Source organism: Misgurnus anguillicaudatus, chromosome 3, assembly GCF_027580225.2.
Source record: "Misgurnus anguillicaudatus chromosome 3, ASM2758022v2, whole genome shotgun sequence".
NCBI lineage: Eukaryota > Metazoa > Chordata > Actinopteri > Cypriniformes > Cobitidae > Misgurnus > Misgurnus anguillicaudatus.
This window is the reverse complement of record NC_073339.2, coordinates 13775484-13800392: the sequence shown is the minus strand read 5'-3', so window position 1 is coordinate 13800392 and position 24909 is coordinate 13775484. Positions and strand designations below refer to the sequence as shown.

Sequence of the window (24909 nt, the reverse complement as noted above, 5' to 3'; positions counted from 1 at the left end):
TTTTCTAACGATGCAGTTGTAAAGCATTGACAATGTCATTTTTAAAACAATAATGTCCGCCTTTAAATTGGTTGGTGGTTTATGATTTGCAGTTTTTTTTTTCATTTTTCGCACAAGAAATGTCACATAGAAATATAGAGTCCATAAAGAATAAATAAGTTTAATTTTGTCTATTACAATAAAATTTATGAAATCAAATAAATAGATATTTGAGCAAGAAACATTACATTAATTCATTAAACATTAATTTAAATATTGTACATTTAAGTATTAAATAAATAATTTTATTTCATTAGATAATACAGATTAGAAAATAAACCACATTCAGTAATATTTTGTGAAGCTTCATGTCTGTCCAGCAATACAGGAAGAAAATAAATAGTGTATAGTAGCTCTGATTTAACATATTAATTGTGTATATTTAAATATCAACATTAACAACAATCATCAATAAATTAATATTAAAGTTTCTAATTAATGGCAGAAGAATACATAATTTTTAATTATATAATATTTTCTTCAGTGTCTCTCAAGTTCACTAGAAGATGTTGTGAGTGAAGTATTGTATGTTGTATGACCGTCTTCTGTGCCAACGTCGTCTTATTCCTGCACAGCAACCACAAAGCAAACACTAAGGAGAGAGAGAAAGAAAGAGCGCATTGGACAAGCTTTCTCAGTCAAAACAATGAACATTCAAAACAAAGTTTTAAGCACAAAATAATAACAGATTATAAATTAAATAAATAATTTAAAGTCATTACAGTACATGAACCTTGTGTTGTATTACTTTTTTTAATAATACCTTCATGAAAAAATCACATATTTTATGTTCAGTCATCAAGAAACTTACACAAAGGAGAATCCAGCAAGGTACAAGTATGATGGCTATAGCACAAGGAACAATTATAGCCACAACCCACGCTGCACTAGTGCTGTTGTTTGGACCAGTAGTGTTCAGCACAGAGGGGAAGAATGTGGTTGTAGCAGGTGCAGACGTGGTAATAGTGCCTATAAACCAGTGTTTTGAAAAAAAAAGGTAACATTATTGAGAATAAAATAAAAATAAAAACGCTCAGCTAAAACCTACTAGTTAAAATAAGTTTTACAGTTTTAAGTTTAAAATGTGGAATAATAATAAAATTTTTGATATAAAAAATGAATGCAGAACAACATACCAGAATTAACAGCGATAAGTCCTTGGAGAAAAAGACTTGGAAACTTAAAGTCATCTTCTGAGAAGACATACTCGACATTAGCCTCAATCACAGTGGAATTAACCCTGGAGGAATGAAATATTAACACTGTTAAACATCATCACATCATTAATAATACTTGTTCTTTCACATCTCATTAAAATATGAAGTCACGACTTACGTAAAATTGGCCTGATTGAACACAAATGGAGTGGCTGTTGGGTCACTTAAGATTTCGTTCAGCTGAACAGGTTGGAAAAAAACACTTATTATTAACACTTATATTTATGTTTTATTTGTATTAAAAAAAGTCAATTATATTTCAAGAGTTTTTGTTATGTTCAGTATAATTAAATGTTGAGTTTTGTTTAATTTTGGAAACTGGTACTGTTTCAAATAGTTTCAAACTTACCAGTTTATTTATGGAGTCCTGGATTAACTTGTATGTGCCGTCTCTGAGTTCAACCTTTTCATTCACTCTAACATTGCTGATTTCAAATCCAAATTTTAGGGCATACGAGTTATCAGAAATTTCTTGAAAAGAGAAAGCACATATCAGCGTGTTTGTAAATCCTTTACTGAAAACCAAGGGTATATATTTATATATGAATTTCAAATATGTTTTATATTTAATCAGATGTTTTCTGTATAAAGGCTGTAATATGGAATTATTGTTTCCTGGTGACACAAACTTACTTGTATAGGTGATATTCACAAAGCTCACAGGATCACTGAGTTTTTGTACTGTCAGGTCTCGTTTGCTTCTTAGACGTTTGTCCAGCAGCTTGTTGGCAACCTGTAGAACAGCGCTCTCGCTTGGTATGTGGCCTCTTGTTTTAAAAACAAGCTTGATGTAAATGAGTACTTTCACAAGTCTGAAAGTGAAAAAGAAGGAAAATAATCAAAATAATATTGAGAGAGTGAATAAACAAAAACAATGAAAAGTTGTGGTTTAGAAGAGCATATTTTTTATTTTTCTTGTCAAAAATGACAATCATTTTGCTAGATAAGACCCTTATGCCTCGTTTGGGATAATTTATAGTCCTTTGAAACTCTGTTAAAAAAAACTGTCACGTGTTGAGTTAAGTGTTAAGTGTTGGTGTCCATTAAAGTCCATTAAAATGAGAAAAATCCTGCAATGTTTTCCTCAAAAAACATAATTTCTCCTCAACTGAACAAAGAAAGACATCAACATTTTGGATGAGATGGTGGTGAGTAAATTATCTGGATTTTTCTTTTAAGAAAAAGGAATATTCCTTTAAGTAATCAAAGTAAACTTTTTGCACTTACATAGTTGGAGTTGGAGTTGTTGTTAAGCCTGTAAGACAAAATAATGATTTTAATGATCCCACCATGGGAAACAAATAACAGGACAAAATAGAAGCAAAAGCTGTGAAAATCCACAGAAATGCTATGAAAAAACAACTTGACAACTTCACATTTTTGTATTGGAATTGACATACTGTTTAGTGAACGAAGCTCATTCAGAAAACTGACAGGTTGTATATCATCTGTTTCCATAAAGACATGGTTCATGAAAACCTCAATCTGTTGTTCTTTTGTCCTAATGGAATAAAATGAATGTTAGAACTTTAATCTTTATTCTCGAACAGAGACATGACAAACTGAGTAAAAAGCAATGGGGAGTATCATGATTGTAGAGGTTTAATGCAGGGTAAATGTTTTATGATAAATTAAATTAAAAATTAAATTTCAAAGCTTACGTGACGTTGGAGAGTGTAGCAACAAATGGTGTTTTTTGTGGATCATTCAGAAGAGTGTTGAGCTATAAATAAAAATAATGATAAGTTAAAAACGAACAGATTACAATACAATGTAATTTCTGACCATTGATCTTGATGTTTATGCTTACCGCAGCATTGATAGCATTCTGAACTTGCTCGGCAGGGTTGCCTTTACGCACATGACTGTTTGAGGTGCTGATGTTACTCAGATTAAATTCAAAGATGAGCTCATAGGAGGTCTCTGAGATTTCTGTTTGTATAGAAATGTTCATAATGTATTTTGTCTTAGTACGTAAATAAATTTAGGATTTGTAATGTAAGAACTTTTAAAAGAAAATGCTTAAACTCACTGTTATAGGTCACATTCAACAGCTTGAGTGATTTATCAAGTTTTGACTCTCTGGAGTCCCTGAGAGTTTTGATAGCACGGAGCACATGAGCTTCACTGGGGACTGGAGATAAGTAGTTGAACGTCAATGTGCTCGTCACCACTGCAGAATCAATTCTGTAAAGGGCACAACTTTCATTTAATACAGTTCAGGGCTTTACATTTACATGACGATTGTATTACAAGCATTTTCTGTAATGTAACATCTACACTCACTGCTGCTGGAAAGCCGTCACACGGGAGACTTTTGTTGTCAGGGGAGAAATTGTTGTTGTGGTCAGACCTGACAAATCATAAATAAAAAATAATACATTTTATGAAAAATACTGCATGTTTTAACATGTTCCACACTGCTGTTTAGGATGGCTGAAGGTTACCAATATGAACATACCCATCAGTTTTTTAAGCTCATTTAGGAAGCTGACAGGTTGTTTCTTATTTCCCTTTTGGAAGGTGTAATCTATAGTGCCCTGTATTTGGTCTGATGTGCTCCTGCAAACAGAACACAAAAGTTATTTAAAAATAGCATCCGTTCATGTAAATAAGACAATTGTAAAAAATTTGATGTTTATGCATAAATATAATTCAGAGACAGAAGTGAGTTTAAATCTTACGTGAAGTTGAAGGAGCTGGGTTTAAACTTCTCACTGTCTGGATCATTCAGTAGAGTATTCAACTGCAGGGGGAAAACAAACCAAATCCATTAAATTTGAAGAAGATTTGCACTGGACCCAAGCTCTTTGACTGGATAATTTTTTTTAAGCTTACCACATCATTGATCATGTCCTGCACTTGCTTGAAAGTGTTGTTTCTAAGCCCTGGGTGTTTTGGCATGCTGATGTTTCTCAGGGAAAATGTAGAGATTATTGCATAGGTGGTGTCAGAGACTCCTGTTTGGAAAGATATGCTCATTTTAGATTTCACCAAAGCTTGCCATCCACTTATCACTTGAAAATGATTGCACTTACTCTCATAGGTGACATTGACCAGCTTGACTAATTCATTGAATTGTGACTCTCTAGAGTCCCTGAGAGTTTTGATAGCACTGAGCACTAGAGCTTCACTGGGGACTGGAGATGAGGAGTTGAACAGCAGTCTGGTCGTCACCTCCACTGAAACAGATCTGCAAAGGACACCACTTTCGTTTAATACAGTTCAGAGCTTTAGGGGCTGTTTACACTTGGTATTAAGATGTGTTTTCGTCGAGCGGATCACAAGTGGACGAGAGAGACACATCACGTTTACACCTGGTATTTAAATCTGTCTCTTTAGTCCACTTTTGACCGCTTCTGTCCTGAATACATTGAGGGGGTGGTCTGTCGAGACTGTGGGCGAGTCTCTCAGTTGTCATTAAAATGCGAGCAGGAGTAATGACGAGTTTATATGCACGCAAACTAATATTATGTCGGAGTCCGCTGCTTGTGTTGTAAGTAAACATGCTGCACAGTGTTTTGTACATGTTTATGTTAGAGCTTTCTCTGCTGTTTCAGCGCAATTGATGAAATAAGATCTCACAACTTTCACATGCTTGCAAAATGAAACTGCGGAAATCAGCCGCTTTAGTTTTATCAATGAATGGCTAAAAATAACGCTGTTAACCGCGTGTTTGCGCCAGAAATAAAAAAAAGACGTAAAACATTGAGCTCGTTTACATGTACACCAATAATGCGATTATTTCCAATAATCAGAGTATGGACTTAATCGCAGTAAGATGTTTACATGACTGGAGCTAACCTCTTTACTCCTGTTTACAGTACATGCAGTTTTTATTTTCAAGTTATTTACACACAGTCCAATGCAGAGCACAAATGATGAACTCACATATATGGTCCACTGTTTTAATTTACTTTCGTTAAATGACAAATATGTCGTTATGGATGTATTTTATTATCCGGTGCCGTGAGGAAGACATAAATATTATGACAGTGCCTGTAAAGATAATAAAGATAATAGCGGAGTTCACACAACAACTATAACAATAGCGATTTTGGCACATGATGAACGATAAACCATTGACAGCCAATCAAATCTATTTGAACTTGAAGTGCACGTGCACTTAAAAGCTCATTCATTGCTGAGGACTATAACATAAAATTATCTCAGGTACACTGTAAAAAGTCATTCTGCAGGCTTGTAGATTTTATGAAATTGAATATGTAAACTTTATTTAATAAAATTAATTTCATGTAGTTTGTTATTTTTTTTGTGTTAAATTTTTTTAAAAATGACTGGAATAAAAACAACTTATTGTTTTTGTGAAGGATTTAGCTATTCTTATTGTGTATCTGCGCATGTAGCGAATACTGAATAAATCCAACGTAATATTAATCAGCTGTTTTAAATCAAAAACCATTCCGGGTTGTATTGCAGGTCGTGAGCGCTGAGCAGACGGATTTAGGAAATTTTTCTGTTATTGTGCCAAAATTCAAAGTTTTGAAAGCATTTCAGTCGAGAATGTATGTTTTTTAAACAAGAATCTCCAGTAGGTTCATAAAGATATCGCCTATTTAAACATTTCCTTCGAGTTTTGTGGCGATGGGAGCTCCAGATAATCAGCGGGCGCTCCGCGCGTAAATATACCGGACAACTTCGCCTCACCTCGGCCAGTGTCGCTGAAAAACTCCGCTGCCTGTGACGTCAATGTAGTGTTTAAACTGTGGATAAAATTCATTTCGGGTAAATTTCTTTAGTCTTATAAGTCTATAAGCAGGGTTTCTTTGTATAATTTGTTTGTAATTTGTAAATATTAATTACAATAAGGATTAATATGAACTGGGTTTGGACGTAACTTCAGCTTTAGGACCCAGGAGGTCGCATATCTAGGATGCATTCGTCGATTCGCATGCTGCGATTGGTGGTCCAGATGCAACTCATTTTGAGTGACAGAAAAACTGACCAATCATACTGTTCCTCTGAATGGGTGGGTTCTCTTATCACTAACTCTCATAGATATGTATCATATATGTATCTATTATGACAAATTCTGCTCGCTCGCTCACTTGGTTCGTGTTATAAAAATAAATGTGACTTTACTGCGGTCTTTTTCGGTTTATTTAGTTTTGTGTTAACTATATCCACAAAGTATTCGAATAAATTGGTAATGTAAAACTATTCTTCACTGTAAATTAATTGTGTGCTCAATTGCGACGCCCTGTGTTGAATTTTCCCGCGAGTACAGTATCATTACTGAGGGGAAATATAACATTATTCATTTAATTCCACAAAAGGTGAGTAAGATGTTAAATGTATAAGTTGTCTTTTTAAAATGTTTAAGCTTTCTATATAATGTAAATTGAACATTCAATATTATTATTATTAATTTCGCGACCCATTATCTAAATTGTGTGTTCATGAAGGCCTGTAACGTACTGCAGCTTCCTGCAGGCAACGTGAAACATTGCTCAGGGAGAACTTTATTCACAACAAAAGGTGAGGAATATTATTAAATGAATATATTGTACATATTATATTGTATAGTGTATGTGTGTGTATACACATGTGAGTAACTTGGTTAACAAATAATAATGTGACTGTCGTGTGACAGAAAAAATGTAGGGAAAAGATTTGCCCTAATTATAAATATAGATTATATATCTTTTCAAAAAATGTTTGATATTATTTGAAATTCCAATGAGAATTTTTTATCAGTTTTCAATATTATTGCACATTTCAAACATACCTAATAAGCCACAAACTCAGATGAACTCCATTGCACATATCATCCAGTTTTCTTTAAAACATTTTAATATACAAGTTTAATGTGTGGATTATTTCAATATTCAAGCTGTATACATTTATAAAGGTTTTAAGACATATTTGCGGTTTAATGTTGCAGGATAAAGATGAAGAGGCGGGACTTGAGCAGCTTGTGATGGCTGTAATTGTAAAGAATGGATCTTCTAGGAGTGGAAGCCCAAAGGATGCTGGAATTATTATTGAGGCCTTAAAGGTGTTTACAGGGCATGCTTTATCCTTGGATCTATGCATTGAATCTCCAGTATCCCATGCATCTTTTCAGGTGTTTCAGAAACTTTTCTTGGAGCTGGATTCTTCAAAGTTTATGAACTGATTACAGTACAGTAAGAATAAACTGCTGTCTGATTTTCTGGGTGTGAATCAATGTAACAGACCACAAACATGGAACCTTTCTTCGGGAAATGTGGACGGTTTTCTTTAAAGACTGTAAAATACTTTTTGAAGTTTACACTGTTACAAATACATCATTAAAATGAGATGCTTTCCTGTTCTTTTGACTGCAATAAAATAAGAATTGATTTATCTTTGTCTGTCATTCTGAAATCAGATATAATACTCATTACTAATAAAAATATTAATGGATGATGTTAAATTAAAATAGTATAATTGAATAGTATTTATTGTATATTGTTAGGTCTTTGTCCTGTATACCCAATATTTTGTTTAAATTTAAATTAATTTCTAATTCCAAATTGCAGATTACCTTTTTGAATGGGTTACTATTAAAGAGTTTATGGAGTGATTCTAACACAATTTTTATTTGTTGAATTTAATTAATGATATTGCTTGTAATCTGTTGCCACACTTTTATTGAGTAGATATGGCATAATATTTTTTATTGTATAGTGCTAGATCTTTGTCTAGTATACCCAATATTTTTGTTTAAATTTTAATAAAAATTTTAATTGAAAATTGCAGTTTGGCTTTTTGAATATGTAAATATTAAGGAGTTTATAGAGTAAATCTAAATCAATTTTGATTTGTTGAATGTAATTAATGATATTGCTTGTAATCTGTTGCCACAATTTTATTGAGTAGATGGGGCATATTATTTTTTACAGTGTATTCAATGCTGATGCAGTTGCTGTGAAATTCACTACTTAATGCTTTTTTTCTACCACACTGACTATGCCAGTAAGATATTATTACACAAACTACTACATTCATTGTGTAGTTACGTGAAACGCAGCGAGTTGAGGACATCTGCTGGTTTCCTGCTGTGTAAAGGCAACAAGAACAGCATATTTCCATATTCAGTGACATGTAAACAATTGCAAACAAGTTATTATTACAAGAAATATTGCGCGTTGAGCAAATTAGCATAAAGTTATCGATGTGGTCACTAATATATTTAATGTTATAATTATCCTTTTAATTTCCCTTAAGGGTTTTATACGCTGCTGTCGTGTTATTTGAGCTGTTTCTTAATGAAGGCAAACTGCTGACAGCGAGTCGTGTTGGCAGAGATCAGGTAAAACTTCCTAATGTCAAGTTTAAAACGAATTTGTGCTTAAGGTGCGTGACTAAAACACACGGGCACTTCAGTTAGTGCGGTATAAATGCGATTAAAGCGTTTACATGGACACATACTGCGATTAAAAACAGTGTACACCACCTCTTTTAATGCGATTATGAGCTTAATCGCATTATTTTTATTGAAGTATTGTGTTTACATGAGGTAAAGTATAATCACAATATTGCCAAAATACCATTATAATCGCATTATTAGGGTGCATGTAAAAGTGCCCATTGTGTTCAGTACCTCAGATTAGATAAATGGGCAGAGAGCAGGCAGTCTCGTGTGGCTGTTCGAACACATTCAACCACATATGCGTTTACACTACAAAAGCAATCCGATCGAAAGTGTTTTCAACTACCTCTGAAAGTGGTTGAAAGTGGACGATCTCAAAACTTTTTCAACACCGTTTACACGTGGCATTAACGTTGCCCACTTGTGATCCGATCGACAAAAACAGATGTTAATACCAAGTGTAAACAGCCTCTTAGATTTAAATAAAGACCACAAGACTAAGCAAATTTGGTAAGGTATCATCTACACTCACAGTTGCAGAGAAGACAGCACAGGTATGCTTTTTGTTGTCAGGGGAAACATTGTTGTAATGGTTAGACCTGTCAAGTCAGATGGAAACAATAAAATCAAATTAATATCCAACAGACGTACTGTACATTTTTTCATGTTCCAAACTTTGGTTTAGGATGCCTGAAGGTCACCAATATGAACATACCCATCAGTTTACGGAGCTCATTTAGGAAGCTGACAGGTTGTATCTTATTTCCCTCTTGGAAGATGTAATCCATATTGCCTTGGATTTGGTCTGATGTGCTCCTAAGCGAAGAGCAGAAAATACACTTGAAATATACTTCAGTTTAAAGAGTGTTAAACAGTTCTTTTTAGGCAAAAAAAAAAAGAATTCAGGAGCTGTTTTAATATCCCAAAATGTCATTATGCATTTAATATGACTAAAAGCATAAGTATATTTCAGAGACAGAAGTCAGTTTAAATCTTACGTGAAGGTGGAGGAGTTGGGTTCAAACTTTACACTGCTTGGATCACTGAGAAGAGTGTTCAGCTGCAGAGGAGTAACAAATCATCCATCAAACTCTGGAGAAGATTTGCACTGCATCCAAACTCTTTCACTGTGTATTTTTATATATGCTTACCGCATCGTTGATCATGTTCTGCACTTGCTTGTAAGTGTTGTTTCTAAGATCTGGGTCTTCTGGCATGCTGATGTTACTCAAGGTAAATGTAAAGAAGACTGCATAAGAGGTGTCGGAGATTTCTGTTTGGAAAGATATATTCAATTTACATTTCCCTAAAGCTTGTCATCTATTGCGGGTTGAAACGTTTAAACTGTTTAAAGATAGCTTTTTAACTGAAAATGACAAGACTTACTTTCATAGCTGACATTCACCAGCTTGACTGTTTCTTTCAGTTGTGAAACTCTGGATTCCAGCAGAATGTTGATAGCACTGAGCACCAAAGCTTTACTGGGGACTGGAGATGAAGAGTTGACCAGCAGTTTGCTTATCAATTCTGCTGAACCTGGTTTAACAGGTGTTTTGGGTGTGAACACCGTAGTTGCAGTTGTGGGAGCAACACTTCGTTCGGTTAGAACTGTTGTAGTTGGTGCTGTAGCTGTAGTTGATAAAGCAAGAGTTGTTGATGTTTGACCAATAGTTGTGCCAGTTTTAGAGACAGTGGTGCTAAAAGGACCAACAGTTGTGTTTGTTGTGGTTGGTGTTGTAGCTGTATTTGATGAAGTAAGAATTGTTGTTTTTTGACCATGGGTTGTGCCTGTTGCAAAGACAGATGTGCTGGCTGGAGCAACAGTTGTGTTTGTTTGAAGTGTTGTTGTGCTTGTGGCTGCAGCAGTATTTGATGAAGGAAGAATTGTTAATAATTCATCAAAGGTTGTGTTTGTTGTATAGACAGTTGTGTCGGTTGGAGCAACAATTGTGCTGGTTGGAGAAACAGTTGTGTTTGTAGAAAGTGTTGTTGTGGTTGGTGCTGAAGCTGTTGGTGAATTAATAATTGTTGATGTTTCACTAAACGTTGTGCCTGTTGCAGAAACAGTTGTGCTGAAAGAAGCAACAGTTGTGTTTGGTTTGGTTGGTGCTGTAGCTGTAGATAAGGAAGAAAGAATTTTTGTTGTTTGACCAAAGGTTGTGTCTGATGCAGAGACGGTTTTTGGAAAAACTATGGTGGTTGTTGGAGCAACTGTAGTGGTTGTTGGAGCAACTGTTCTGGTCATTGGAGCAACTTTTCTGGTCGTTGGAGCAACTGTTCTGGTGGTTGGACCAACTTTTAGGGTCGTTGAAGGAAATTTGGTGTTCGTTGGAGCTACAGTTGTGGTCATTGGAGCAAGTGTTGTGGTTGTTGGAGCAAGTGTTGTGGTTGTTGGAGCAACTGTTGTGGTAGTTGGAGCAACAGTAGTGGTTGGTGGAGCAACAGTTGTGGTTGTTGGACCAACAGTTGTTGTCTTTTGAGCAGCAGTTGTGGTTGTTGGACCAACGGTTGTAGTTTTTTGAGTAACTATTGTGGTCATTGGAGGATCTGTGGTGGTTATTTGAGCAGCAGTTGTTTTCTTTGCAGCAACGGTTGTGGTTGTTTGACCAACTCTGATAGTTGTTGGAGGAACTGTTGTGGTAGTTGGAGCAACAGATGTGGTCGTTTGAGCAACAGTTGTGGTTGTTAGACCAATAAATGTGGTCGTTTGAGCATAAGCTGTGCTTGTTGGAGGAACTGTTGTGGTAGTTGGAGCAACAGTTGTGGTAGTTGAAGCAACCATTGTTGTCTGAGCAACTGTTGTGGTCATTGGACCAAGAGTTGTGGTTGTTGGAGCAACAGTTGAGGTTGTTTGAGCAGCAGTTGTGGTCAATGGACCAGCAGTTGTGGTTGTTTGAGCAACTGTTGTGGTCATTAGAGGAACTGTGGTGGTCGTTGGAGCTAGAGTTGTGGTTGCTGAACCAACTGTGGTAGTTGTTGGGCCAACAGTTTTGGTTGTTTGAGGAACTGTTGTGGTTGTTGGAGGAACTGTTGTGGTTTTTGAAAGAACAGTTGTAGTCGTTGGAGAAACAGTTGTGGTTGTTGGAGCAAGAGTTGTGGTCATTGGAGCAACAGTTGTAGTTGTTGGAACAACAGTTGTGGTCGTTGGAGTAAGTATTGTGGTCATTGGACCAATATTTGTGGTTGTTGGATCAAGTGTTGTGGTAGTTGGAACAACAGTAGTGGTTGATGGAGCAAGTGTTGTGGTTGTTGGAGCAAGTGTTGTGGTCATTGGAGCAACTGTTGTGGTTGTTGGAGAAACAGTTGTGGACGTTGCAGCAACAGTTGTGGTGGTTTGAGCAACAGTTGTGGTCGTTTGAGCAACAGTTGTGGTCATTGGAGCAACTGTTGTGGTCGTTGGAGCAACAGTTCTGGGAGTTGGAGCAACTGTTGTGGTCGTTGGACCAATAGTTGTGGTTGTTGGAGCCACAGTTGTTGTTGTTGGCATAACAGTTGTGGTTGATGGAGCTTTAGTGGTGGTTGTTGGAGCGACAGTTGTGGTTGTTGGAGCAACAGTTGTGGTTGTTGGAGCCACATTTGTGGTAGTTGGAGCAAGAGTTTCGGTTGTTGGTGCAACATTTGTGGTCGTTGGAGCCACAGTTGTGGTCGTTGGAGCAACAGTTGTGGGCGTTGGAGCAACAGTTGTGATCGTTGGAGCCACAGTTGTGGTTGTTGGTGCAACAGTTGTGGTTGTTGCATCCACAGCTGTGGTAGTTGGAGACAGAGTTGTGATTGTTGGTGCAACAATTGTGGTCGTTGGATGCACAGTTATGGATGTTAGAGCTTTAGTTCTGGTTGTTGGAGCCACAGTTGTGGTCGTTGGAGCAACAGTTGTTGTTGTTGAAGCAACAGTTGTGGTAGTTGGAGCTACAGTTGTGGTTGTTAGAGCTTTATTGGTGGTTGTGGGAGCAACAGATGTGATTGTTGGAGCCACAGTTTTGGTGGTTGGAGAAACAGTTGTGGTTGTTGCAGCCACAGTTGTTGGCGTAACAGTTGTGGTTGTTGGAACTTTAGTGGTGGTTGTTGACGCAACAGTTGTGGTCATTGGAGCAACATTTGTGGTCGTTGGAGCAACATTTGTGGTCTTTGGAGCAACAGTTGTGGTCGTTTGAGAAACAGTTGTGGTAGTTGGAGCAACAGTTGTGGTCGTTGGACCAATAGTTGTGGTTGTTGGACCAACAGTAGTTGTCGTTGGAGGCACAGTTGTGGTCGTAGTTGCAACAGTTGTGGTCGTTGGAGCAACAATTGTGGTTGTTGGAGCAAGAGATGTGGTTGTTGGAGCAACAATTGTGGTTGTTGGAGCCACAGTTGTTGTTGTTGGCGTAACAGTTGTGGTTGATGGAGCTTTAGTGGTGGTTGTTGGAGCGACATTTGTGGTAGTTGGAGCAAGAGTTTCGGTTGTTGGCGCAACATTTGTGGTCGTTGGAGCCACAGTTGTGGTTGTTGGAGCTTTAGTTGTGGTTGTTGGAGCCACAGTTGTGGTCGTTGGAGCAACAGTTGTGGGCGTTGGAGCAACAGTTGTGGTCGTTGGAGCAACAGTTGTGGCCGTTGGAGTTTTAGTGGTGGTTGTTGGAGCCACAGTTGTGGTCGTTGAAGCAACAGTTGTGGTTGTTGCATCCACAGCTGTGGTAGTTGGAGACAGAGATGTTGTTGTTGGTGCAACAATTGTTGTCGTTGGATGCACAGTTACGGTTGTTAGAGCTTTAGTGGTGGTTGTTGGAGCCACAGTTGTGGTCGTTGGAGCAACAGTTGTTGTTGTTGGAGGAACGGTTGTGGTGGTTGGAGCTACAGTTGTGGTTGTTAGAGCTTTATTGGTGGTTGTGGGAGCAACATATGTGATTGTTGGAGCAACAGTTTTGGTTGTTGGAGAAAAAGTTGTGGTTGTTGGAGCGACATTTGTGGTAGTTGGAGCAAGAGTTTCGGTTGTTGTCGCAACATTTGTGGTCGTTGGAGCCACAGTTGTGGTCGTTGGAGCAGCATTTGTGGTCGTTGGAGCCACAGTTGTGGTCGTTGGAGCAACAGTTGTGGGCGTTGGAGCAACAGTTGTGGTCGTTGGAGCAACAGTTGTGGTCTTTGGAGCTTTAGTGGTGGTTGTTGGAGCAACAGTTGTGGTCGTTGGAGCAACAGTTGTGGTTGTTGCATCCACAGCTGTGGTAGTTGGAGACAGAGTAGTGGTTGTTGGTGCAACAATTGTGGTCGTTGGATGCACAGTTATGGATGTTAGAGCTTTAGTTCTGGTTGTTGGAGCCACAGTTGTGGTCGTTTGAGCAACAGTTGTTGTTGTTGAAGCAACAGTTGTGGTAGTTGGAGCTACAGTTGTGGTTGTTAGAGCTTTATTGGTGGTTGTGGGAGCAACAGATGTGATTGTTGGAGCCACAGTTTTGGTGGTTGGAGAAACAGTTGTGGTTGTTGCAGCCACAGTTGTTGGCAAAACAAATGTGGTTGTTGGAACTTTAGTTGTGGTTGTTGGAGCCACAGTTGTGGTCGTTGGAGCAACAGTTGTGGTCTTTGGAGCAACAGTTGTGGTCGTTTGAGAAACAGTTGTGGTCGTTGGAGCAACATTTGTGGTCTTTGGAGCAACAGTTGTGGTCGTTGGAGCAACATTTGTGGTCTTTGGAGCAACAGTTGTGGTCGTTTGAGAAACAGTTGTGGTCGTTGGAGCTACAGTTGTGGTCGTTGGAGCAACAGTTGTGGTCGTTGAAGCAACAGTTGTGGTCGTTGGAGCAACAGTTGTGGTAGTTGGAGCAACAGTTGTGGTCGTTGGACCAATAGTTGTGGTCGTTGGAGCAACAGTTGTGGTCATTGGAGGCACAGCTGTGGTCGTAGTTGCAACAGTTGTGGTCGTTGGAGCAACAGTTGTGGTTGTTGGAGCAAGAAATGTGGTTGTTGGAGCAACAATTGTGGTTGTTGGAGCCACAGTTGTTGTTGTTGGCGTAACAGTTGTGGTTGATGGAGCTTTAGTGGTGGTTGTTGGAGCAACAGTTGTGGTTGTTGGCGCAATAGTTGTGGTTGTTGGAGCAAGAATTGTGGTTGTTGGAGCAACAATTGTGGTTGTTGGAGCAAGAGTTTCGGTTGTTGGCGTAACAGTTGTGGTTGATGGAGCTTTAGTGGTGGTTGTTGGAGCTTTAGTTGTGGGCGTTGGAGCAACAGTTGTGGTCATTGGAGCAACAGTTGTGGTTGTTGGAGCCACATTTGAGGTAGTTGGAGCAAGAGTTTCGGTTGTTGGCGCAACATTTATGGTCGTTGGAGCCACAGTAGTGGTTGTTGGAGCTTTAGTTGTGGGCGTTGGAGCAACAGTTTTGGTCGTTGGAGCAACAGTTGTGGTCGTTGGAGTTTTAGTGGTAGTTGTTGGAGCCACAGCTGTGGTAGTTGGAGACAGAGATGTGGTTGTTGGTGCAACAGTTGTGGTTGTTGGATGCACAGTTATGGTTGTTAGAGCTTTAGTGGTGGTTGTTGGAGCCACAGTTGTGGTCGTTGGAGCAACAGTTGTTTTTGTTGAAGCAACAGTTGTGGTAGTTGGAGCTACAGTTGTGGTTGTTGGAGCTTTATTGGTGGTTGTGGGAGCAACATATGTAATTGTTGGAGCAACAGTTTTGGTTGTTGGAGAAACAGTTGTGGTTGTTGCAGCCACAGTTTTGGTTGTTGGAGAAACAGTTGTGGTTGTTGCAGCCACAGTTGTTGGGGTAACAGTTGTGGTTGTTGGAACTTTAGTGGTGGTTGTTGGCGCAACATTTGTTGTCATTGGAGCAACATTTGTGGTCATTGGAGCAACAGTTGTGGTCGTTTGAGAAACAGTTGTGGTCGTTGGAGCTAAAGTTGTGGTTGTTAGAGCTTTATTGGTGGTTGTGGAAGCAATAGATGTGGTTGATGGAGCAACAGTTGTGGTTGTTGGAGAAACAGTTGTGGTTGTTGGATCCACAGTTGTTGGCTTAACAGTTGTGGTTGTTGGAACTTTAGTGGTGGTTGTTGGAGCCACAGTTGTGGTCGTTGGCACAACAGTTGTGGTCGTTGGAGCAAAAGTTGTGGTCGTTTGAGAAACAGATGTGGTTGTTGGAGCAACAGTTGTGGTTGTTGGAGAAACAGTTGTGGTTGTTGGAGCCACAGTTGTTGGCGTAACAGTTGTGGTTGTTGGAACTTTAGTGGTGGTTGTTGGAGCCACAGTTGTGGTTGTTGGCACAACAGTTGTGGTCGTTGGAGCAAAAGTTGTGGTCGTTTGAGAAACAGATGTGGTCGTTTGAGAAACAGATGTGGTTGTTGGAGCAACAGTTGTGGTTGTTGGAGAAACAGTTGTGGTTGTTGGAGCCACAGTTGTTGGCGCAACAGTTGTGGTTGTTAGAGCAGAATTTGTGGTTGTTGGAGCAACATTTGTGGTCATTGGAGCAACAGTTGTGCTCGTTTGAAAAACAGTTGTGGTTGTTGGAGCAACAGTTGTGGTTGTTGGAGCCTCAGTTGTGGTCATTGGAGCAACAGTTGTGGTCGTTGTAGCAACAGTTGTGGTCAATGGAGCAACTTTTGTGGTCGTTGGAGCCACAGTTGTGGTTGTTGGAGCAACAGTTGTGGTTGTTGGAGCCACAGTTGTGGTCGTTGGAGCCACAGTTGTGGTCGTTGGAGCAACAGTTGTGGTTGGAGCAACAGTAGTGGGCGTTGGAGCAACAGTTGTGGTTGGAGCAACAGTTGTGGTTGTTGGAGCTTTAGTGGTGGTTTTTGGAGCCACAGTTGTGGTCGTTGTAGCAACAGTTGTGGTTGTTGCATCCACAGCTGTGGTAGTTGGAGACAGAGATGTGGTTGTTGGTGCAACAATTGTGGTCGTTGGATGCACAGTTATGGTTGTAAGAGCTTTAGTGGTGGTTGTTGGAGCCACAGTTTTGATCGTTGGAGCAACAGTTGTTGTTGGAACAACAGTTGTTGTTGGAGCAACTGTTGTTGTTGGAGCAACAGTTGTTGTTGTTGGAGCAACAGTTGTTGGCATAACAGTTGTGGTTGTTGGAACTTTAGTGGTGGTTGTTGGCGCAACAGTTGTGGTCGTTGGAGCAACAGTTGTGGTCATTTGAGAAACAGTTGTGGTCGTTGGAGCTACAGTTGTGGTTGTTAGAGCTTTATTGGTGGTTGTGAAAGCAACAGATGTGGTTGATGGAGAAAAAGCTGTGGTTGTTGAAGAAACAGTTGTGGTTGTTGGAGCCACAGTTGTTGGCTTAACAGTTGTGGTTGTTGGAACTTTAGTGGTGGTTGTTGGAGCCACAGTTGTGGTTGTTGGCACAATAGTTGTGGTCGTTGGAGCAACAGATGTGGTCGTTGGAGCTTTATTGGTGGTTGTTGGAGCAACAGTTGTAGTCGTTGGAACCAAAGTTGTGGTTGTTTTTGCAACAGTTCTGGTCGTTGGAGCAACAGTTGTGGTTGTTGGCGCAACAGTTGTGGTCATTGGAGCCACAGTTGTTGTCATTGGAGCAACAGTTGTGGTTCTTGGAGCCACAGTTGTGGTTGTTGAAGCAACAGTTGTGGTTGTTGGAGCCACAGTTGTTATTGTTGGAGCAACAATTGTGGTTGATGGAGCTTTATTGGTGGTTGTTGGAACAACAGTTGTGGTTGTTGCAGCCACAGTTGTGGTCGTTGGTGTAACAGTTGTGGTTGTTGGAGCCACAGTTGTGGTTGTTGGAGCAACAGTTGTGGTCGTTGGGGCAAAAGTTGTTGTTGTTGGCGCAACATTTGTGGTCGTTGGAGCCACAGTTGTGGTCGTTGAAGCTTCAGTGGTGGTTGGTGGAGCAACAGTTGTGGTTGTTGGAACCACAGTTGTGGTTGTTGGAGCCACGGTTGTTGTTGTTGGCGGAACAGTTGTGGTTGTTGCAGGCACAGTTGTGATCATTGTTGCAACAGTTGTTGTCGTTGGAGCAACAGTTGTGGTTGTTGGAGCCACATTTGTGGTAGTTGGAGCTAGTGTGTTGGTTGTTGGTGCAACATTTGTGGTTGTTGGAGCCAAAGTTGTGGTTGTTGGAGCTTTAGTTGTGGTTGTTGGAGCCACAGTTGTGGTTGTTGGAGCCACAGTTGTGGTTTTTGGTGCAACAGTTGTGGTCGTTGGAGCAACAGTTGTGGTTGTTGGAGCTTTAGTTGTAGTTGTTGTTGTAGTTGTTGGAGCCACAGTTGTGGTCGTTGGCACAAGAGTTGTGGTCGTTGGAGCCACAGTTGTGGTCGTTGGAGCAACAGTTGTGGTTGTTGGAGCCACATTTGTGGTAGTTGGAGCCACAGTTGTGGTCGTTGGAGCAACAGTTGTGGTAGTTGGAGCAACAGTTGTGGTTGTTGGAGATTATGTTGTGGTTGTTGGAGCAACAGTTGTGGTTGTAGGAGCAACAGTAGTGGTTGTTGGCGCAACAGTTGTAGACGTTGGTGCAATAGTTGTGGTCATTGGAGCAACAGTTGTGGTTGTTGGAGCAACAGTTATGGTTGTTGGAGCTCTAGTTGTGGTTGTTGGAGCCACAGTTGTTGTCGTTGGAGCCACAGTTGTGGTTGTTGGAGAAACAGTTGTGGTCGTTGGAGCAACAGCTGTGGTTGTTGGAGATTTAGTTGTGGTTGTTGAAGCCACAGTTGTGGTCGTTGGAGCAACAGTTGTGGTCGTTGGAGACACATATGTGGTTGTTGGAGCCACAGTTGTGATCGTTGGAGGCAGAGTTGTGGTTGTTTGCACAACAGTTGTGGTCGTTGGAGCCACAGATGTGGTTGTTGGAGCTTTGGTCGTGGTTGTTGGAGCCACAGTTGTGGTCGTTGGAGGTACAGTTGTGGTTGTTGGAGCAACAGATGTGGTTGTTGGAGCTTTGGTCATGGTCGTTGGAGCAACAGTTGTGGTCGTTGGCACAACAGTTGAGGTCGTTGGAGCAACAGTTGTGGTCGTTGGCACAACAGTTATGGTTGTTGGAGCAACAGATGTGGTTGTTGGAGCATCATTTGTGGTCGTTGGAGCAACAGTTGTGGTCGTTGGCACAACAGTTATGGTATTTGGAGCAACAGATGTGGTTCTTGGCGCAACAGTTGTGGTTGTTGGAGCCACAGTTGTGGATGTTGTTGCCACAGTGGTGGTCGTTGGAGGCACAGTTGTGGTCGCTGGAGGCAGAGTTGTGATCGTTGGCGCAACAGCTGTGGTCGTTGGAGCCACAGTTGTGGTCGTTGGAGCCACAGTTGTGGTCGTTGGAGCCACAGTTGTGGTCGTTGGAGCCACAGTTGTGGTCGTTGGAGCCACAGTTGTGGTTGTTGGAGCCACAGTTGTTATTGTTGGAGCAACAGTTGTGATTGATGGAGCTTTAGTGGTGGTTGTTGGAACAACAGTTATGGTTGTAGGATCAACAGTTGTAGTTGTTGGAGCAATAGTTGTGGTTGTTGTAGCCACAGCTGTGGTTGTTGGCGCAACAGTTGTGGTCATTGGAGCCACAGTTAATGTCGTTGGAGCAACAGTTGTGGTTGTTGGAGCCACAGTTGTGGTCGTTGGCACAACAGTTGTGGTCGTTGGAGCAACAGTTGTGGTAGTTGGGGCAACAGTTGTTTTTGTTGGCGCAACATTTGTGGTTGTTGGAGCCACGGTTGTTGTTGTTGGCGCAACAGTTGTGGTTGATGGAGCTTTAGTGGTGGTTGTTGGAGCAACAGTTATGCTTGTAGGAGCAACAGTTGTGGTTGTTGGAGCAACAGTTGTGGTTGTTGGAACCACAGTTGTGGTTGTTGGAACCACAGTTGTGGTTGTTGGCGCAACAGTTGTGGTTGTTGGAGGCACAGTTGTGATCATTGTTGCAATAGTTGTTGTCGTTGGAGCAACAGTTGTGGTTGTTGGCACAACAGTTGTGGTCGTTGGAGCAACAGTTGTGGTTGTTGGAGCCACATTTGTGGTAGTTGGAGCAAGAGTTTTGGTTGTTGGTGCAACCGCTGTGGTTGTTGGAGCCACAGTTGTGGTTGTTGGCACAATAGTTGTGGTCGTTGGAGCAACAGTTGTGGTTGTTGGAGCAACAGTTGTGGTCGTTGGGGCAAAAGTTGTTGTTGTTGGCGCAACATTTGTGGTCGTTGGAGCCACAGTTGTGGTCGTTGAAGCTTCAGTGGTGGTTGGTGGAGCAACAGTTGTGGTTGTTGGAGCAACAGTTGTGGTTGTTGGAGCCACATTTGTGGTAGTTGGAGCAAGAGTTTTGGTTGTTGGTGCAACATTTGTGGTTGTTGGAGCCAAAGTTGTGGTTGTTGGAGCTTTAGTTGTGGTTGTTGGAGCCACGGTTGTGGTTGTTGGAGCCACAGTTGAGGTTTTTGGTGCAACAGTTGTGGTCGTTGGAGCAACAGTTGTGGTTGTTGGAGCTTTAGTTGTAGTTGTTGTTGTAGTTGTTGGAGCCACAGTTGTGGTCATTGGAGCCACAGTTGTGGTTGTTGGCACAAGAGTTGTGGTCGTTGGAGCCACAGTTGTGGTCGTTGGAGCAACAGTTGTGGTCGTTGGAGCAACAGTTGTGGTTGTTGGAGCCACATTTGTGGTAGTTGGAGCAAGAGTTTTGGTTGTTGGTGCAACATATGTGGTTGTTGGAGCCACAGTTGTGGTTATTGGAGCTTTAGTTGTGGTTGTTGGAGCAACAGTTGTGGTTGTTGGCGCAACAGTTGTGGACGTTGGTGCAATAGTTGTGGTCATTGGAGCAACAGTTGTGGTTGTTGGAGCAACAGTTATGGTTGTTGGAGCTCTAGTTGTGGTTGTTGGAGCCACAGTTGTTGTCGTTGGAGCCACAGTTGTGGTTGTTGGAGAAACAGTTGTGGTCGTTGGAGCAACAGCTGTGGTTGTTGGAGCTTTAGTTGTGGTTGTTGAAGCCACAGTTGTGGTTGTTGGAGCCACAGTTGTGATCGTTGGAGGCAGAGTTGTGGTTGTTTGCACAACAGTTGTGGTCGTTGGAGCCACAGATGTGGTTGTTGGAGCTTTGGTTGTGGTTGTTGGAGCCACAGTTGTGGTCGTTGGAGGTACAGTTGTGGTCGTTGGAGCAACAGATGTGGTTGTTGGAGCAACAGTTGTGGTTGTTGGCGCATCATTTGTGGTCGTTGGAGCAACAGTTGTGGTCGTTGGCACAACAGTTATGGTTGTTGGAGCAACAGATGTGGTTGTTGGAGCAACAGTTGTGGTTGTTGGAGCCACAGTCGTGGTTGTTGGAGCCACAGTTGTGGTTGTTGGAGCCACAGTTGTGGTCGTTGGAGGCACAGTTGTGGTCGTTGAAGCAAGAGTTGTGGTTGTGGGTTCAACAGTTGCAGTTGTTGGAGCAATAGTTGTGGTTGTTGGAGCCACAGCTGTGGTTGTTGGCGTAACAGTTGTGGTCATTGGAGCCACAGTTGTTGTCGTTGGAGAAACAGTTGTGGTTGTTGGAGCCACAGTTGTGGTCGTTGGTGTAACAGTTGTGGTTGTTGGAGCCACAGTTGTGGTCGTTGGCACAACAGTTGTGGTCGTTGGAGCAACAGTTGTGGTAGTTGGGGCAACAGTTGTTTTTGTTGGCGCAACATTTGTGGTTGTTGGAGCCACGGTTGTTGTTGTTGGCGCAACAGTTGTGGTTGATGGAGATTTAGTGGTGGTTGTTGGAGCAACAGTCATGGTTGTAGGAGCAACATTTGTGGTTGATGGAGCAACAGTTGTGGTTGTTGGAACCACAGTTGTGGTTGTTGGCGCAACAGTTGTGGTTGTTGGAGGCACAGTTGTGATCATTGTTGCAACAGTTGTTGTCGTTGGAGCAACAGTTGTGGTTGTTGGCCCAACAGTTGTGGTCGTTGGAGCCACAGTTGTGGTCATTGGAGCAACAGTTGTGGTTGTTGGAGCCACATTTGTGGTAGTTGGAGCAAGAGTTTTGGTTGTTGGTGCAACCATTGTGGTTGTTGGAGCCACAGTTGTGGTTTTTGGCACAATAGTTGTGGTCGTTGGAGCAACAGTTGTTGTTGTTGGAGCAACAGTTGTTGTTGTTGGAGCCACATTTGTGGTAGTTGGAGCCACAGTTGTTGTTGTTGGAGCAATAGTTGTGGTTGTTGGAGCAACAGTTGTGGTTGTTGGAGCAACAGTTGTGGTTGTTGGAGCAACAGTTGTGGTGGTTGGAGCAACAGTTGTGGTTGTTGGAGCAACAGTTGTGGTGGTTGGAGCAACAGTTGTGGTTGTTGGAGGCACAATTGTGGTCGTTGAAGCAACAGTGGTGGTCGTTGGCCCAACAGTTGTGGTTGTTGGAGCAGCAGTTGTGGTCGTTGAAGCAAGAGTTGTGGTTGTTGGAGCAACAGTTGTGGTAGTTGGCGGCACAGTTGTGATTGTTGGAGCTTTAGTGGTGGTTGCTGGAGCCACAGTTGTGGTTTTTGATGCAACAGTTGTGGTTTTTGGTGCAACAGTTGTGGTTGTTGGAGCCACAGTTGTGGTCGTTGGAGCAACAGTTGTGGTTGTTGGAGGAACAATTGTGGTCGTTGAAGCAACAGTGGTGGTCTTTGGCCCAACAGTTGTGGTTGTTGGAGCAGCAGTTGTGGTCATTGAAGCAAGAGTTGTGGTTGTTGGAGCAACAGTTGTGGTAGTTGGAGGCACAGTTGTGGTAGTTTGAGCTTTAGTTGTGGTAGTTGGAGCAACAGTTGTGGTTTTTGGTGCAACAGTTGTGGTTGTTGGAGCAGCAGTTGTGGACGTTGGACCAAGAGTTGTGGTTGTTGGTGCAACAGTTGTGGTCATGGGAGCAACAGTTGTGGTCGTTAGAGCAACAGTTGTGGTCGTTGGAGGCACAGTTGTGGTCGTTAGCGCAACAGTTGTGGTCGTTGGAGGCACAGTTGTGGTTGTTGGAGCAACAGTTGTGGTCATTGGAGCAACAGTTGTGGTCGTTGGCCCAACAGTTGTGGTCGTTGGAGCAGCAGTTGTCGTTGTTGAAGCAAGAGTTGTGGTTGTTGGAGCAACAGTTGTTGTGGTTGGAGGCACAGTTGTGGTAGCTGAAGCAACAGTTGTGGTAGTTGGAAGCAAAGTTGTGGTTGTTGGAGCAGCAGTTGTGGCCGTTGGAGCAAGAGCTGTGGTTGTCGGCGCAACAGTTGTGGTCGTGGGAGCAAAAGTTGTGGTCGTTGGAGGCACAGTTGTGGTAGTTAATGCAACAGTTGTGGTTGTTGGGGAAACAGTTGTGGTAGTTAAAGCAACAGTTGTGGTCGTTGGGGCAACAGTTATGGTTGTTGGAGCAGCAGTTGTGGTCGTGGGAGCAACAGTTGTGGTTGTTGGAGCCACAGTTGTGGTCATTGAAGCAAGAGCTGTGGTTGTCGGCGCAACAATTGTGGTAGTTGGAAGCAAAGTTGTGGTTGTTGGAGCTTTAGTGGTGGTTGTTGGAGCCACAGTTGTGGTCATTGAAGCAAGATTTGTGGTTGTTGGTGCAACAGTTGTGGTTGTTGGAGCCACAGTTGTGGTCGTTGGAGGCACAGATGTGGTTGTTGGAGCCACAGTTGTGGTTGTTGGAGGCAAAGTTGTGGTCGTTGGAGCAACAGTTGTGGTCGTTGAAAGCACAGTTGTGGTCGTAGGAGGCACAGTTGTGGTAGTTGGAGGCACAGTTGTGATTGTTGGAGCTTTAGTGGTGGTTGTTGGAGCCACAGTTGTGGTTGTTGGTGCAACAGTTGTGGTTGTTGGTGCAACAGTTGTGGTAGTTGGAGCCATAGTTGTGGTCGTTGGGGGCACAGTTGTGGTCGTTGGCGCAACAGTTGTGGTCGTTGGCGCAACAGTTGTGGTCGTTGGCCCAACAGTTGTGGTTGTTGGAGCAGCAGTTGTGGTTGTTGAAACAAGAGTTGTGGTTGTTGGAGCAACAGTTGTAGTTGTTGGAGGCAAAGTTGTGGTCGTTGGAGCAACAGTTGTGGCCGTTGAAAGCACAGTTGTGGTCGTAGGAGGCACAGTTGTGGTAGTTGGAGGCACAGTTGTGATTGTTGGAGCTTTAGTGGTGGTTGTTGGAGCCACAGTTGTGGTTGTTGGTGCAACAGTTGTGGTTGTTGGTGCAACAGTTGTGGTAGTTGGAGCCACAGTTGTGGTCGTTGGGGGCACAGTTGTGGTCATTGGCGCAACAGTTGTGGTCGTTGGCGCAACAGTTGTGGTGGTTGGAGCAACAGTTGTGGTTGTTGGAGCAACAGTTGTGGTGGTTGGAGGAACAGTTGTGGTTGTTGGAGCAACGGTTGTGGTGGTTGGAGCAACAGTTGTTGTTGTTGGAGCAACAGTTGTGGTTGTTGGAGCAACAGTTGTTGTTGTTGGAACAACAGTTGTGGTGGTTGGAGGAACAGTTGTGGTTGTTGGAGCAACAGTTGTGGTGGTTGGAGCAAGAGTTGTGGTAGTTGGAGGCACAGTTGTGATTGTTGGAGCTTTAGTGGTGGTTGTTGGAGCCACAGTTGTGGTTGTTGGTGCAACAGTTGTGGTTGTTGGTGCAACAGTTGTGGTAGTTGGAGCCACAGTTGTGGTCGTTGGGGGCACAGTTGTGGTCGTTGGCGCAACAGTTGTGGTCGTTGGTGCAACAGTTGTGGTTGTTGGAGCAACAGTGGTGGTGGTTGGAGGCACAGTTGTGGTAGTTGAAGCAACAGTTGTGGTCGTGGGAGCAACAGTTGTGGTTGTTGGAGCCACAGTTGTGGTCATTGAAGCAAGAGTTGTGGTTGTTGGACCAACAGTTGTGGTAGATGGAAGCACAGTTGTGGTTGTTCGAGCTTTAGTGGTGGTTGTTGGAGCAGTAGTTGTGGTCGTTGAAGCAAGAGTTGTGGTTGTTGGCGCAACAGTTGTGGTTGTTGGAGCCACAGTTGTGGTCGTTGAAGCAACAGTTGTCGTCGTTGGCGCAACAGTTGTGGTTGCTGGAGCAGCAGTCGTGGACGTTGGAGCAAGAGTTGTGGTTGTTGGCGCAACAGTTGTGGTTGTTGGAGCCACAGTTGTGGTTGTTGAAGCAACAGTTGTGGTCGTTGGAGGCACAGTTGTGGTCGTTGGAGGCACAGTTGTGGTCGTTGGTGCCTCAGATGTGGTTGTTGGAGCATTAGTGGTGGTTGTTGGAGGCACAGTTGTGGTTGTTGGAGCCACAGTTGTGGTTGTTGGAGGCACAGTTGTGGTCGTTGAAGCAACAATTGTGGTCGTTAAAGCAACAGTTGTTGTCGTTGGAGCAGCAGTTGTGGACGTTGGAGCAAGAGTTGTGGTTGTTGGCGCAACAGTTGTGATTGTTGGAGCCACAGTTGTGGTTGTTCTAGCAACAGTTGTGGTTGTTGGAGGCACAATTGTGGTCGTTGGAGGCACAGTTGTGGTCGTTGGTGCCACAGATGTGGTTGTTG

The 24909-nt window shown here is 42.3% G+C and overlaps 2 protein-coding genes and 2 long non-coding RNA genes across 4 annotated transcripts in view; 1 reads left to right on the top strand and 3 right to left on the bottom strand.

The window, feature by feature from the left end:
- Positions 1 to 351: 351 nt before the first annotated feature.
- Positions 352 to 1279, bottom strand: LOC141353299 (uncharacterized). The gene is made up of 3 exons (XR_012360327.1): positions 1176 to 1279; positions 851 to 1008; positions 352 to 631 (listed from the first exon to the last, which is right to left on the bottom strand). It is a non-coding gene; the product is annotated as an uncharacterized lncRNA (long non-coding RNA).
- A 91-nt stretch (positions 1280 to 1370) lies between these two features.
- Positions 1371 to 3721, bottom strand: LOC141355299 (uncharacterized). The gene is made up of 10 exons (XM_073860086.1): positions 3718 to 3721; positions 3543 to 3609; positions 3289 to 3443; positions 3067 to 3188; positions 2918 to 2979; positions 2657 to 2757; positions 2484 to 2511; positions 1890 to 2068; positions 1606 to 1727; positions 1371 to 1436 (listed from the first exon to the last, which is right to left on the bottom strand). Exons 1-10 carry the CDS (start codon positions 3719 to 3721, stop codon positions 1371 to 1373), a joined length of 906 nt encoding a protein of 301 aa, XP_073716187.1.
- A 2270-nt stretch (positions 3722 to 5991) lies between these two features.
- On the top strand, positions 5992 to 7696 carry LOC141353296 (uncharacterized). The gene is made up of 3 exons (XR_012360323.1): positions 5992 to 6553; positions 6683 to 6755; positions 7162 to 7696. It is a non-coding gene; the product is annotated as an uncharacterized lncRNA (long non-coding RNA).
- A 1911-nt stretch (positions 7697 to 9607) lies between these two features.
- LOC141355283 (uncharacterized) overlaps positions 9608 to 24909 on the bottom strand; it is a gene marked incomplete at its 5' end in the record, with an annotated part of 99900 nt that continues 84598 nt past the window's right edge. Inside the window, 4 exons of the mRNA XM_073860085.1 lie at positions 9608 to 9673; positions 9765 to 9886; positions 10000 to 10310; positions 11579 to 11640. Of these exons, the coding sequence (XP_073716186.1) occupies positions 9608 to 9673; positions 9765 to 9886; positions 10000 to 10310; positions 11579 to 11640 (561 nt within the window). The remainder of the gene's footprint in view (positions 9674 to 9764; positions 9887 to 9999; positions 10311 to 11578; positions 11641 to 24909) is intronic.

What these genes read in the sequence shown, in the direction of transcription:
- LOC141355299 (XM_073860086.1), bottom strand. An exon ending in GTGACGGCTTTCCAGCAGCA is followed by an intron (nt 3,444 to 3,542) that starts GTGAGTGTAGAT and finishes TGCCCTTTACAG; the next exon opens with AATTGATTCTGCAGTGGTGA. An exon ending in TGAGCTTCGTTCACTAAACA is followed by an intron (nt 2,512 to 2,656) that starts GTATGTCAATTC and finishes TTTGTCTTACAG; the next exon opens with GCTTAACAACAACTCCAACT.